Consider the following 15,553-nt stretch of genomic DNA (forward strand, 5'->3'; position numbering starts at 1 on the left):
ATGTCTTGGTATATGTTATCAGTATATCATTATCATAATTATTATGATAAACTTGTGTATGCCACACAAATAACCACATATCCTAGTCAATTTCATATTCGACCGTGGCTATTCTAAGCCTTTTATCATCCACAGACAATTTTTTATCTTTTTTTTTGAGACAGAGTCTCATTCTGTCGCCCAGGCTGGAGTGCAGTGGTACAATCTCGGCTCACTGCAAGCTCCACCTCCCGGGTTCACGCCATTCTCCTGCCTCAACCTCCCAAGTAGCTGGGACTACAGGTGCCCGCCACCACGCCTGGCTAATTTTTTTGTATTTTTAGTAGAGACAGGGTTTCACCGTGGTCTCGATCTCCTGACCTTGTGATCTGCCCGCCTCAGCCTCCCAAAGTGCTGGGATTACAGGTGTGAGCCACCACACCCGGCCGACAATTTTTATTTTACTTTGATTCTTTTAAAAAAAGTCGTTTATAATCAGCTACAAAATTTGCTTCTTCTTAAGGAAATTTTTGGAAAAAACCCTGACAAGTACTCTTGAATACAGGTTTCTGGTAACTTCAGAGATCATACCATTGGATTAAGCAAAAGCTTCCAGAACTCTAATAAAAACCTGAGGCATTCATGAAGACTGCTAACCCAACATCAAGCAGAGCAAGAATTATTTACATGGGACTAAACTGATAGAGGATAAAAGTGATTTTTATGATTTTAAAAATTTGAAACATTGCTGATGCTTTTTATATTGTTTTCCAGTCAAGAAAATTTTTTCTTTTGTCACAGCAACTGGATAAAGTACACTTTTGTGAGCAAAACTGAAACAGTTGTCTTTCTCTCTACCTGATTTCACCAAAATTTGCAAACTATTTCTATTTACTTTTTTATATTTTCATTTTTTTTTTTTTTTTTTTTTTTGAGACGGAGTCTCGCTCTGTCGCCCAGGCTGGAGTGCAGTGGCGCGATCTCGGCTCACTGCAAGCTCCGCCTCCCGGGTTCACGCCATTCTCCTGCCTCAGCCTCCCGCGTAGCTGGGACTACAGGTGCCCGCCACCACGCCCGGCTAATTTTTTTTTTTTTTTTTTTTTGTATTTTTTAGTAGAGACGGGGTTTCACTGTGTTAGCCAGGATGGTCTCGATCTCCTGACCTCGTGATCTGCCCGCCTCGGCCTCCCAAAGTGCTGGGATTACAGGCGTGAGCCACCGCGCCCGGCCATATTTTCATTTTTAAATTAATTTATTATTTTTTTTCAACAGAGTCTTGCTCTGTCACCCAGGCTGGAGTGCAGTGGCATGATCTCGGCTCACTGCAACCTCCGCCTCCCAGGTTCAAACGATTCTCCTGCCTCAGCCTCCCGAGTAGCTGGGACTACAGGTACATGCCACCACGCTTGGCTAATTTTTCTTTTTGAGGCGGAGTCTTGTTCTGTTGCCCAGGCTGGAGTGCAGTGGCACAATCTTGGCTCACTGCAACCTCTGCCTCCTGGGGTTCAAGCAGTTCTCCTGCCTCAGCCTCCCAAGTAGCTGGGATTACAGGTGCCCACCACCATGCCCAGCTAATTTTTGCATTCTTAGTAGAGATAGGTTTCACCATGTTGGTCATACTGGCCTCAAACTTCTGACCTCGTGATCCACCCACTTTGGCCTCCCAAAGTGCTGGGATTACGGGGGTGAGCCACCGCACCTGGCTATTTGTGAGTATTCTTATTTTATGACAATGTAGTTATTTGCATAAGTTCAATAAAAATATGTTTTCTTTCATAACAGACCACATTGGAGACACTGGTAATTTTACCAAGGCTTTGACCGAAATGATATATCTTCATATATGACCAGACTGCTTTCAGGAACTGAAGTCAAGTTTACAGAGCCCATAAAAAGACCCTTGGGGGCCAGGCTTGGTGGCTCAGGTCTGTAATCCCAGCACTTTGGGAGGCTGAGGTACGTGGATCACTTGAGTCCAGGAGTTTGAAACCAGCCTGGGCAACATAGTGAGACCCTGCCTCTATTAAAAAATGTTAACAAGAATAAAATAAAATACAATAAAAGGGGGCCCAGCACTTTGGGACACTGAAGTGGGCAGTTCACTTGAGGTCGGAGTGTTCAAGACCACCCTGGCCAACATGGTGAAGCCACATCTCTACCAACAAATACAAAAATTAGCCAGGAGTGGTGGTGCACACCTGTAGTTCCAGCTACTCAGGAAGCTGAAGTGGGAGAATCACTTGAACCTGGGAGGCGGAGGCTGCAGTGAGCCAAAATTGCACCACCACACTCCAGCCTGGGCAACCGAGTGAGACCCTGTCTTAAAAAAAAAAAAAGATCCTTGGAAAGACTGGACTGGCTTGGTCCTTGTCTACACAGTTCCCTTACAAGGTTCCTGACCTTGTGGTAAGTAAAGAATGTCACTTTCTGACAGGTCTAGGAACCTCAAGATATTTTGGGGCCTTGAGAAGAGAAGAATTCACCCAATGTGTATGGGTATCACAGGCATAGTCTGATGGTGAATCCTTGGTTTGGCTTTTTAGCTGTGAGGCTTTTAAAAGTCAAATCCAGGCCAGGCGTGGTGTGTCACGCCTATAATCCCAGCACTTTGGGAGGCTGAGGCAAGAGGATCACTTGAGCCCAGGAATTCTAGACCAGCCTGGACAACATGGTGAAACCCCGTCTCTACAAAAAAAATACAAAAAAAAAATTAGCCAGGTGAGGTGGTGCATGCCTATAGCCCCAGCTACTTGGGAGGCCGAGGTAGGAGGATTGCTTGAGCCTGGGAGGTGGAGGTTGTAGTGAGCCACGATCATGCCATTGCACTCTAGTCTGGGTGACAGAGTGAGACCCTGTGTCTCAAAAAAAAAAAAAAAAAGTCAAATCCAAAATTCCTTATGAAAGTTCCAATAATGCAAATTATCAGGCCAAATGTAATACTAAAACTTACTTTGCAAGTAAATTTGTCCTATCAAGACTCGTTTTTGGTAAAAACAGGGAACTAGAGAGAGAAAAATAATGTTTCAGAAGAAAATCTTAGCACACCTGTTATGCACACCTGTTATTCCTGTTATTAGATTCCAGCCCTGGCCATTGTTTTTGAGTTTTTATTTTCCTACAATTTGGACTAAATCCTGAATTATTTCCTGGCTACAACAAGGAGGGTTGTAGAAAAAGTTTTAGAAGCCAATTCCTGGCTTTTAAAGAAGGCTTGGGATTTTCTTCATGATGTTTTTAGTTGACTCTCCAGTGGAATAGGTTTGGTGGTGTTCTGCCATAGAGATTCTTTTCTATTTATTTATTTAAGACAGAGTCTCACTCTGTCATCCAGGCTGGAGTGCAATGGCGTGATCTCGGCTCATTGCAACCTCCATCTCCCAGGTTCAAGCGATTCTCATGCCTCAGCCTCCTGAGTAGCTGGGATTACAGATGTGTACCACCACACCTGGCTGATTTTCATATTTTTTAGTAGAGACGGGGTTTCACCACGTTGGCCAGGCTGGTCTCGAACTCTTGGCCTCATGTGATCCTCCTGCCTCAGCCTCCCAAAGTGCTGGGATTACAGGCATGAGCCACTGTGCCTGACTGCTTATGTCATTTTAATGTAAATTCTTGGTAAACAATTTATGAACTGCTTCTTCTTTTTTCCTTAAAAACTTATATGTAACTGCTGCTAATCAGAGTGGATAGTCACAGAAATTTGAATCTATGGTCCCAGTTGGCCATCCTCAAGCTTTAGGCTTGGATAAACTCTGTACTTAATCATATTTTCTGAATCTTATTACTTCAAGTTGACAGTAGGTAGTGGGTAGGGGGATGGACAAATGGATGGGTGAGACTCTTGAGCCAGATCTGTGGAAAGCAGCCTTGTTAATTCTGAATAACAGTTTTTCAAGGAGCCATTATTATAATTATAGCCATTTCATACGTTAAAAAAAGGAAGGGTCTGGTGGCAGGGACAGGTCTTGAGCCCACAACTCCACTGGATTGTCCCCCATGATCCCCTTTTCACCTTGGAGTTCCAAGGTTGTCACAGTGTGGTGGTCTGGAGTCATGCAGTACTGGAGAAAGGCTCACGATGGGGCTGAATTCATCACAGAAGACTTCTTGGAGACAAGTGGTAGGATCAACATCTGTCAGACATGAGGGCCTACCTCACCCAGGCTTCATGAAACCCAGAGAGAGAGAAGGATTTGAGAGAAGCCACAGAAAAAGTCAGCTGGGAAGCTGGAGCAGGAGCCCAGAGCCCCTGGGCACTGTTAGGATTATGCATGGGTGAGGGTTCCATGGTGACAATGGCCCTGTTCGGGGCATCTGGCTAATGGAGTCCTGGGTTCAAGGCCTGCCCCTGCCTCCAGAGCCTTCCTCTTGTGGCCTATAAAATGGCTATAATAATAATGGCTCACCCAGGGCTGCTATGAGCAGGAATGGGAGTGTCTGTGTGGCCGGGGAGGGGAGAGGAGGTAGGTAGTGACAGCTGAGGCTGCTCCCAGGGCAGTCAGGCCGTCCTCAGCTCAAAGTTCACAGGCCCTTTCTGTGGACTGCCGATTAAGAAAACCTGAGATGTCTGTGTGGCTTTCTGAGCTACACAGGGCTGTTTATTAAGAGGGAGAGTTTGTACCTCTGTTAACTAAAAGGCAGACTGTCTTCCAGCCCAATGGCAGTGTGGTGGATCGGCCATGGTGGACACGGTCAAGGACATCTGGGTACCAGCCTGGGCTCCCAACCTCTCACTCCTAAACCCACTTTTTCTGAAGCTCAACTGATGGCTTTGGCTCGCCTTTGCCCTTCCTTGGGTCTCAGGCTCCCGCTCTGAACTTTCGGTCGACCGCTTAGACGCCCTCTGGGGCACCTTTGGTTTCCAGGTTGTAACCCGCCACTGGCCACGGCCAGGCACGCCCCCTCCTCGGCCGTTATGCCTGGGCTGGCTCCCCCAACTCCCGCGCGGCGAACCCCGTCCCCATCGTCCCCACCTGCACGTGCACTGCTGCCTCCAGCGCCAGGCCCACAGGGTGACCACGGTGCGCGCCCAGCACCGGGCAAAGCGCGCACACGCAGCGGCGGCAGCGGCGACAGAAGAGCTCAGCCACGCGGTCGCCATGCTCCGGGCAGCGCCAGCCGCATCCCTCGACAAGCTCCGACCTCCCAGGGGTCCGGCTCCCGGCCGCCGCGCCCGCCATTCATCTCCACCACCTCCGGCTCCCCGGGACACAGGGCGGGGCTCCCAAGGGAAACTGAAACCTCGGCCGTGGGCGGGGCGGCTCCAGGCCGGCCGGCCGGCCGCTAGGAGGATGACAGCCCGCCGGGAGCAGCATCGGGCCTTGGAGCATCCTCTGACCAGCAGGGTGCTCCCTCTGCCCGCCCAGGCCGGGAGGTGGCCCCACCAGAAATGGGAAGCTCCTAATGAGCCAGCTGGGAGAGGGTGGGCTTCCTGCTTAATGACGCTGGTCCAGTAACGCCCAGAAAACTGCAGCCCTGATGATGGGACCAAAGTTGGCTGTGACCTTCCGGGGGTGCTCCTCTCACTTTCCCTTGATCCTCTCTTGCCCTTTTCCTGGGAAAGATAATCATTCCCACAACTGTAAGATACTTCATCAACCTCAAATAAGGACACAGAGATTCTCCAATTGAGTTTATTTCGGACTGAGCAGAAGGATTGCAATTCGGGAATAAATGTGCCATGGCACCCAAGGGGTGGGGACGCGGAGTACTCAGGGAGGCAAAGGAAAGCAGAGGCTTTTAAAGGCAAAACGAGGAGTATTGCATATATTGTTTTTTTTTTTTTTTTTTTTTGGAGACGGAGTCTCGGTCTGTCGCCCATGCTGGAGTGCAGTGGCGCCATCTCTGCTCACTGCAAGCTCCGCCTCCCGGGTTCACGCCATTCTCCTGCTTCAGCCTCCCGAGTAGCTGGAACTACAGGCGCCCGCCACCACGCCCGGCTAATTTTTTGTATTTTTAGTAGAAAAGGGGTTTCACCGTTTTAGCCAGGATGGTCTCCATCTCCTGACCCCGTGATCTGCCCGCCTCGGCCTCCCAAAGTGCTGGGATTACAGGCGTGATCCACCGCGCCCGGCCAGATCGTTTTAAAATAATAATACTTGGTTACAAGAATTAATACAGGTGGCTTCAGTCCAAAAGTTGAACAGGCAGTTGCTGGGCAGATGTCCTCATATCATGGCTTTTGTGCAAGGTTGTGGTTCTTTGTGCGAGGTTGCAGTTTGGTGGAATCTTTTGCAATAATAGTTCCTGTTACCAGGCAAATCGTTGATGAGGGCCCGCCACTTCATGGCCTCCCAGCACCATTTAGTTTGTTTGAGACAGGGTCTGGCTCTGTTGCCCAGGCTGGAGTGCAATAGTGCGATCATAGCTCACTGCAGCCTCTAACTCCTGGGCTCAAGTGATCTTCCCATCTCATTCTCTGGAGTAGCTGGGACTACAGGAGCACCATTTAGTATGGTTTTGACGTAAGTGACTCTGTTCTGGTACTGACAACTTTCACACACACACCGCCACCCCAAATTCCAGTTGCCCCCCAGGCTCAAGTCTCGACTTCCACTTATAAAGCCCTCAGCTCTTTCTTAAGATCCTTGGTCTCCGCCCTGCCTATGCTCCACCCTGTGCTTTTTCAAGACTGGGGGACGTGCAGTTTACCCTGCTTGGAACATTCTTCTTCCCAAATGCCCTTTGCCCTGAGTATTCCAACTTATTCTGCAGGTTTCTACCTTACTATCTTTTCCTCCAGGAAGCCTTCCCTCCTTCTCCTTCCAGAACAGCCTATGCTTTCCCTATCCTGGCCCTCCCCATTCCCGCAGCCATGACTGAAAACTGGAGAGGGCAAAGACTGTCTGTTCTGCCTGTTTTCCAGCTTGGTGTCTGACTCCAACAGTAGATAGCTAATTGGTATTTGTGGAACAAATCAAGAAAAGGAAAGCTCCTTGTAGTAAAATGGCCAGATGTTTATTATTTTGTTACATTATTTCCATTGCACATTCCACATCTATTTATTTTCACTTTTATTTATTATCATTATTTTTCACAAAGGTACAAGGAATTTCAGAAACAACATTAAAACAATCATTCAAACTGTTTCAGGCACGGTTTCAATTAAAAGCATAGATTTGATTTCTGACTTCCTGTTTCCTTCTATGATACAATCTCAAGTTTTGTTTCAGGAAGCACAATTATTGTAGCGTTAAGGTGGATACCTGCCAAAGCTCATCTCCTAGTGCTGTCCTCATTCTCAGAAAGTTCCTGAGTCAACAGAAAGGGGACGCCCAGGGTATGGAATAAGGAGATGAGAGCATGCTCTGCCAACTGGCTGGGACCTGAATGTGCTAGGCAAGTTCCACTGCATCAGCTCAAGAACATAAACAAAAATGTAATTTAAAAAACAGATGGTTTAAAAAAATATTTGATAAAAATTACCTATCCCTCTCCCTTGCTGTGAAATAATTTAAATAATTTATCGTAGATGTAAAAATAATAATAATAAAAAAGTTTGTTCAAAGACACCTGTGTCCTGCTTGTTAAGTGTGCAGTCTGGGTCCCTTGGGGTGGAGGGAGCTGGCCAAGGAATGGCGTTGTGCAGAGGCATACCGGGAAGCTCTCTGGATGCAACCCCACCTCTACCGCTTGGCAGTCAGTGACCTTGGCATGATGTTTCTTCACTTCTCTGAGGCTAGGTCTTTGATTCTGAACATGGGGACTGTAATGCCTGCCTGACCTGTGTTAGAACAGCATGTGTCACTGAGTGGAGGTGGGAGGAATTTGTAAACTGTGAAGTGCTAGCCACACAGGTGGGAAAGGTAAGCCTATCCTGTAGAGCTCTGCTGCCCTGACAATGCCTGGGATTTGGCCTTCTGTTCTGGAGCACACTAAGGCAATCTTGGCTAGTGCATCAGACGGGAGTGAGCCCCAGTGACTGAGTAAATGGAGAATAAGACAAGGAACACGAGCATCTGGCCTGTGCAGACATACAAGCAGAATAAACCACAGCTGGGTAAGGGGCAAACAGGGGCACTGAACCCCCATCGTGCTGCAGCTGCGGTTCCCAGAGATGTTGAGGGAAGGCTTGGGAACAACACTTCTGGACTTTTAAGGAGCCACCAGGCAGGACTTAAGAGATCTGGGTTGAGTCCCAGCTCCTGTCTGGAGCTTGCGGTCCTCTTCATCTTTACTGCAAATAGGTACACATGCAGTCTTCCATCTTCACTGTACTGCAGATCACCTGTGGAGCTTATATGAACATACAGGCCCTACTCTGGAGATTCAGCTTCAGTTGGTCTGGAATGTGGCCTGGGCACCTGTATTTCCTGCAGGCTCCCAAGGGAATTCTAATGTACACAGCTTGGGTTGAAACCTACCAGACTAGGTGGCCTCCTGCAGTCCCCACCTCAGCTCCAGAATCTAATCGCCCTGTGCAATGGAGATCATCTGCCCCTCCTTGGTAAGGAGGGACCAATTTCACTTCTAATCATTCCCAGTCTCTTGGTGGACTATTGTATTGACCACTGAACTTTAGAGGAGGGCTCGGAACACAGATTCACTAAGGAGAGACAAAGAAAAGCTTTCAGGCTAAAAGGGAACTTTGGGACCATCTGGTCCTACTTCTTTACCTCGTATAGTCATTTCAGAAGACCTCCTGGTTAGGTGGCCAGAGGCTCTGCTGGCATGTCTCCAGTGATGGGGGCCCCCTACCTCCTGGGGGACTCTTCTGTTAACTAGGGCTGAAATCTGCCCACATCATCCTGCAGGAGGCAGGCTGTGTACCTGAGGGCCTTGGTGGTGGCAGTCAGCAGTCATGGGCACAGCTCTGAAGTCTGCGTCCCTCCATAAGGGACAGCATCTATCCATATCAGGCTGATTCTGGTTGGAAAGTTTGGTTTTGACCACCTGCCTGTGTTGTAGAATTGGGTTGAATGCCTCTGACCCCTTGCCAGTGTCCATTAGTTTCTGTAGCAAACCCAGATCACCCCACAGGTAGTTTTCTCTTAGGTCAAGGTTTCAGGTGGCAGATCCTGCAGAGAGCAGCTTGTTCCAGGGTACCCCTTGTTCAGATGAAGAAACTGAGACCAGAGAGGGCAGGACTTGCAAGAGGTCACTGAGTAAACTGGGGCACAGCTGAGGCCAGAAGCAACAGATTTCTACTCTGTGGGCTGAGAACTGCATCAGACCCAAAAGAGCAAAAAGACAGACCCAGAAAAGCAGGATCTCAGCCCAGCCCTGCCATGAAACAAATATCACTTGCCTCTCTCTAGGCCTTAGTTTCCCCACCTGTAAAATGAGGAACTTGGGTCAAATCACTAGTTTTCAAACTTCTAAAAAAATTTTTTTTACTAGCAGAATTGTTTTTCATACTAGCCCAACATATAAAATAGAAGGGAGCTGTCTGGTTGGAACACAGTGTGGGAAAGGAGACACAGCCTTCCTGCTTAGTCTTCCCCCATTCTCTCTCTTTCTTTTTTTTGGAGACGGAGTCTCGCTCTGTCACCCAGGCTGTAGTGCAGTCCGCAATCTTGGCTCACTGCAACCTCCACCTCCCAGGTTCAAGCAATTCTCCTATCTCAGCCTCCCGAATAGCAGGGATTACAGACGCTCACCACCATGGCTGACCAATTTTTTTTTTTTGAGACGGAGTCTCACTCTGTCACCCAGGCTGGAGTGAAGTGGCGTGATCTTGGTTCACTGCAACCTCCGCCTCCCAGGCTCAAGCGATTCTCCTGCCTCAGCCTCCCAAGTAGCTGGGATTACAGGCATGCACCACCATGCCTGGTTAATTTTTTATTTTTAGTGGAGATGGGGTTTCACCATGTTGGCCAGGCTGGTCTTGAACTCCTGACCTCAGAAGATCCGCCCAGCTTGGCCTCCCAAAGTTCTGGGATTATAGGCGTGAACCACCACGCCCTGCCTAATTTTTGTATTTTTAGTAGAGACGGGGTTTCACCATGTTGGCCAGGCTGGTTTCTTTCTTTTTTTTTTTGAGACAGACTTTTGCTCTTATTGCCCAGGTTAGAGTGCAGTGGCGCAATCTCGGCTCACTGCAACCCCTGCCTTCCAGTTTCAAGCGATTCTCCTGCCTCAGCCTCCCAAGTCGCTGGAATTACAGGCGCCTGCCACCACGCCCAGCTAATTTTTTTGTATTTTTAGTAGAGATGGGGTTTCACCATGTTGGTCAGGCTGGTCTCGAACTGCTGACCTCGTGATCCACCAGCCTCGGCCTCCCAACATGCTGGAATTACAGGCGTGAGCCACTGCGCCCGGTGAGACTGGTTTCAAACTCCTGACCTCAAGCAATCCGCCCACCTCAGCCTCCCAGGGTGCTGGGATTACAGGCATGAGCCACTGCGTCTGGCCCAGTCTTCCCCTATTCTCTGGACCACAGTTTGAAAATCACAGACAGGTCAACCTAGATCCTTCCAGCTCTAGTTTTCTACTGTGTTCTTTCCTCTTGAGAAGTTACAGCTCATCATGGGCCCTTAATAACAGAATTCAACAGAAGGCATCATCTGAAAACAAAGTCAATTCAGAAACTGTTGTTGCAAGAAGGCAAATAGAAAAACGGCACCATGTCCCACTGGAATCTCTTTCAGCGATGGAGAGTTTTGTTTTCTGGTAAAAAATATAGAAATAGTGGTTGTTCTTGAGGGGACTTGTGGTTTGGTTCTAAACCTCCCCATGGAGCCGAGTGGTGTCCCTGAGGGTGAGGAGGGCAGAGGTCTCCGCTCAGAGCTGCTCTGAGCCCATCCGCAAGTTTTTGATCTCCAGTTCCAACTGTTTGGCCTGGACCTCTCGCTGGGTCAACAGCTCCCGGAGCCTTCGGATCTCCTCCTGTTGCCGGTAGAACATCTGCAGCAACTGGGGAAGAAAGATCGGAAGGCAGAATCACCATGGTGTCAGGACACCAGCTGAAAGCTAAACCACTATCCCTCTTTGACTCAGAAAGATGGAGGCGGTCACATTAACATGGCTGAGGCCTGATGGGGCTGTCACTGCATAGATCTTTTACAAACACCTTGTTTACTTCACCCAATAAATGAAATTCAAGAAGACTGGAATGTTTCAGATGTATTTTGCTTCCATAGATCCTCCATGAAATAGAGGAAAGGATGCCTGGCTCTGAAGTCTGGGGATTGGTGTTTTCGCCACCACTGAACTGTGTGACCTTGGGCAAGTTACTTACCCACTCTGAGCTTCCATTCCTTCCTCTGGAAAATGGGGTCAGAAAACTGCCCTCTGTGCAGAATGGGTGTTAGATATTGAGTGATGCCCTAAAGGCCTCGTTATCCCATTGGAACGTTGTGACACCCCTATAAGGGTGGCAGTGCTAGTGTCCCCACTGTACCACCGTGGAAACGAAAGCTTAGAGACATTCAGTCTCTGGGTCTGAGACCCTAAATTAGTACTCAGCAGAGCCAGGATCAGAATCCATCTGTGAGATGCCAGCCTCTGTGTTCTTAGCCACTACAGACTGACTTCCAGGGCTGTTGAGAGAATTCAATCACATGCTGTATCAAAGTGCCTACCCCAGGATCTGCCACACAGTAGGCACTAAACAAATGTGGACTTTGAAAGCACAGAAAGTCCTACAATGTCAGAACTGGAAAGACTTTGATACCCACCAGGTCAAACCCTCTCCATTTTACAGATGGTTTCCCACCATCTTTTTTTTTTTTTTTTTTTTTTTTGAGACAGAGTCTCACTCTGCTGCCCAGGCTGGAGCGCAGTGGTGTGATCCTGGCTCACTGCAGCCTCTGCCTCCTGGGTTCAAGCAATTCTCCTGCCTCAGCCTCCAGAGTAGCTGGGACTACAGGCACGTGCCACCATACCCAGCTAATTTTTGTATTTTTAGTAGAGACGGGGTTTCGCCATGTTGGCCAGGCTGGTCTCAAACTTCTGGCCTCAAGAGATCCACCCGCCTCGGCCTACCAAAGTGCTGGGATTACAGGTGTGAGCCACTGCACCTGGTCACCTGGTCCCCACCATCTTTTTTTTTTTTTTTAAGATGGAGTCTTGCTCTGTTGCCCAGGCTGGAGTGCAGTGGTGTGATCTTGGCTCACTGCAACCTCCACCTCCCAGTTTCAAGCCATTCTCCTGCCTCAACCTCTCGAGTAGCTGGGACTACAGGTGTACGCCACCACACCCGGCTAATTTTTGTATTTTTAGTAGAGATGGGGTTTCACTATGTTGGCCAGGCTGGTCTTGAACTCCTGACCTTGTGATCTGCCCGCCTTGGCCTCCCAAAGTGCTGGGATTACAGGAGTGAGCCACTGTGCCCAGCCTCCCATGATCTTTATGTATGCCCATCATTTTGGCACAAGATGGAGCTCACTGCCTGTTTGTTGAATGAATTAACAAAATGAGTCAAGCGACTAGGCCAGCCCACACAGCTGGTTATTCTTCTCATGCCTCATTTTCTCCCTTCTTCTCAGCCTGGATCTGTTCCCCTCCACCCCAGCTGCCCCATGTGAAAGGCCCACCCCGTCCTTCTTCACACCTCATTCTCTGTCTTTGGTGGGGGGCATTCGAAAACGTCAAAGCCATTTGTCAGCCAGGTTTTCTTCTCCTCCAGCCTGTGTTCTGCTGCCCACCTTGGCGTCTTCTCCTCCAACAGGGAGGAAGACCTCCAGCCATCTTCTGCAGCCAGCTTTTCTGTCTGATTCAAGAGCTGGGGTGAGGCTGGGGCCATGGAATTGAAGACAGGTCTCTCTGCAGGCAGTGGGTGGGGTCTCAGCAGCTCAGAGCCAGGCCTAAGGGACACCAGGATTGGGTCTGGAAGGGAAGCAGAGCCATGTGAGGACGGGGTGCCCCTGGGCAGATGGGCATATGGGGCACCAATGACACAGGCAGGCATGCAGAGACACTCAGAGCCATGCAGACCCATGCAACATGTGTGGGAAATACAGCTACCTGTGGACAGGCCCAAACCCACAGAGCAGGGCTAACAGATACAAATACCCACGTGTGCCACCCTCAGAGTGAAGCTTGGTTTGTAGGAACAGCACGGTGCGTGCACTGAAGCAGCCCCCAAACACTTCAAGCTCACATGAGACCTTGCCCTTGCTTTGTAAGGACAGTCCCACCCACACTGCACCCCACCATCTACCAAGTTCATTAGTTCTCTCACCACCTCCAGGAAGCAGGGGAGGCTGGCATCACGGCTACAGATGAGGAAACTGAGGCCCAGGGAGCAAAACCTACTTAAGGTTATCCAAAACTAGGACTCGGCCCTGGTCCGCTGCCCCCCAAGGCAGAGGCTCTCCCAGTACACCAGGAGGCCCGCTCAGCCACTGGGGTGGGGGTGAAGGAAGTTTGTGGGGGTGGAAGGGAGAGGGAGCAGCTGGGGTGGCTGCTTCTGCTGGGCTGGCCCTCGTGTTGGCAGGAGCGGGAGAGTGGCTCAGGACAGGCAGAGTGGGCAGAGGGACCTGGGTGGGGGTTGCTGCCTGGAGGGCTTCTTGGGTCAAGAAGAATTGCAAAAGGCCAGGCCCAGTGGCTCGCGCCTGTAATCCCAGCACTTCGGGAGGACGAGGCAGGTGGATCACTTGAGGTCAAGAGTTTGAGACCAGCCTGGCCAACATGGCAAAACCCCCATCTCTACTAAAAATACAAAAAATTAGCTGGGCATGGTGGCACGTGCCTGTAGTCCCAGCTAGTCAGGAGGCTGAGGCATGAGAATCACTTGAACCTGGGGGTGGGGTGGAGGTTGCAGTGAGCTGAGATTGTACCACTGCACTCCAGCCTGGGCAACAAAGCAAGACTCTGTCTCAAAAAAAAAAAAAAAAAAAAAAAGAATTGCAGAGGTAGGGGTGGGGAACAGGGACAGGGAGTCTGGCTGAGGTGGTCCAGGCACCCCGCATAGCCCCAGAGTGTAAAGAAGCTTTCCATGGGGCAAAGTCCCTTGAGTTGGAGTTTCCTGAGCTCTTGGGTCAAGCCCCCTGACTTTCTGGACCTGTATGTGACCATGCTACCCACTGGGGACTGAAGGTCAAGGGCATGGCTTCTGAGGTTATGAGAGAAGAAAAATCCAGGCCCAACCCCTCTCAATTGCTTGGGGCCACTGGGCACGCCATGTTCCTGCCACATTTGCCTGGGCCTCTTCTCTGCCTTCCTCACCTCGATTCATCCCGCTGAGCCACTCCTGGGCCGTCAGGGAGGGCTGGGCCCCTGCTGTTGGAGGGTATATGTCCTCTTGGTAGGATTCTGACTGCAGGAGAAATCCAGACAGTGAGGAGGGTGGTAGGGTAGGCTGCTCAGATGGGAAAGGCCCTTAGACCTGGGAGTCCAGGCTCTCACCAACCCCTGCTGAACTGAGGAAACTGAGGCCCAGAGAACAAAGGGACTTGCCCGAGGTCACGCAGCAGCTCAAGAACAGAGGTGGACCGAGACCCAGGACTCCTGACGCCCACTGATGTCACACTGGCTGTGAGAAAGGCTGCTCCACGTTCATGTGGCTGCCCCATGAACATGGGCTCCAGGCTCTGGTGCCCGACAGCCCTCGGTCTGTCTTCTCCAGGACAGGTTCCCCACCTGCCTCCCATGCGGTCCCGAATGCCCTTACTCGCCGGGGCACAATCATGGAGATGGGCTCGATGAGGCTTTTGGTTGTGATCAGCTTGTAGAAGCGGAAGATCTCGCAAGAGGACACGTCGAGTCCTCTCTTTGGCATGACACCTGAAGGCAGACGGGGAGGGCCAAGAGGTTCTGGCTAGGCTGGGGCCACAGTGTGAGGGCCAAAGCCAGGCTGCACACCTGGACCTGAACAGAGACCAGCCTCCTCCCAGAAAACAGCTCAGGGACAAATACCTACACTGGGCTGGGCCCTATGTTGGGAAATGGAGTTGAATTAATCAGACTCTTCACCTTCAAAGATTTAAATTATTTTAGCTAAACTTTTTTTTCTTTTTGACACAAGGTCTCACTCTGTTGCCCAGGCTGGAGTGCAGTGGCACAATCATAGCTCACCGCAGTCTCACACTCCTGGGCTCAAGCGATCCTCCTGCCTTAGCCTCCCAAGTAGCTGGGACCACAGGTATGCACCTCAATTTTTTTATTTATTTGTAGAGACAGGAGTCTCACTTTGTTGCCCAGGCTAGGCTCGAATTCCTAGGCTCAAGTGATCCTCCAGCCTTGGCCTCCCAAAGTGCTGGATTAGCTGAACTTTTATAGGCAGTTTGCTCTGCTTAAGGTTCCCCATCTCCATCCCCACAGCTCCTGTGACCCAAATGCTCTTAATCAAACCGCTCCAGATTCCTTTTGAGTAGGGTTAGCAGGGTGCATCTTTCTCCAGTCCTTTACTTTTAATCTAGCCATGTCTTTATGTTTAAAGTGGGTTTCTTGTAGATTACAGAAATATAGCTGTGTTTTTAATCCTCAAGCACACTTAGAAAGGAACTGAGGACTGCTTCCTAGAGGCTCTTTTAGGTCAGCCCTTTCCATCTCTGCTCTTGTGGTAACTGCTTAACCTTGACCTAGAACACATCCGTCTCTCCGCTGCTGGGCTCTGCTTCCTCTTTCAGTTCCTCCAATGTTGCCTCCTCTGAGAAGCCTTCTCTGACTTCCTCCTTTGTGCTGTTGCACA

At 49.8% G+C, this 15,553-nt stretch overlaps 2 protein-coding genes across 2 annotated transcripts in view; both read right to left on the reverse strand.

Annotated features, from left to right (window-relative positions):
- TRIM14 (tripartite motif containing 14) overlaps nucleotides 1–5,291 on the reverse strand; it is a 41,445-nt gene extending 36,154 nt beyond the window's left edge. The window contains exon 1 of the mRNA XM_031014582.3: nucleotides 4,953–5,291. Coding sequence (XP_030870442.1) covers nucleotides 4,953–5,159 — 207 coding nt within the window. The 5' untranslated portion in view covers nucleotides 5,160–5,291. The remainder of the gene's footprint in view (nucleotides 1–4,952) is intronic.
- Nucleotides 5,292–6,914: 1,623 nt separating this feature from the next.
- Nucleotides 6,915–15,553, reverse strand: part of CORO2A (coronin 2A) — a 71,503-nt gene continuing 62,864 nt past the window's right edge. The window contains exons 9-12 of the mRNA XM_004048339.5: nucleotides 14,534–14,646; nucleotides 14,089–14,179; nucleotides 12,473–12,747; nucleotides 6,915–10,833 (exon numbers count right to left, since the gene is read on the reverse strand). Coding sequence (XP_004048387.1) covers nucleotides 10,702–10,833; nucleotides 12,473–12,747; nucleotides 14,089–14,179; nucleotides 14,534–14,646 — 611 coding nt within the window. The 3' untranslated portion in view covers nucleotides 6,915–10,701. The remainder of the gene's footprint in view (nucleotides 10,834–12,472; nucleotides 12,748–14,088; nucleotides 14,180–14,533; nucleotides 14,647–15,553) is intronic.

This window comes from Gorilla gorilla, chromosome 13, assembly GCF_029281585.2.
Source record: "Gorilla gorilla gorilla isolate KB3781 chromosome 13, NHGRI_mGorGor1-v2.1_pri, whole genome shotgun sequence".
NCBI lineage: Eukaryota > Metazoa > Chordata > Mammalia > Primates > Hominidae > Gorilla > Gorilla gorilla.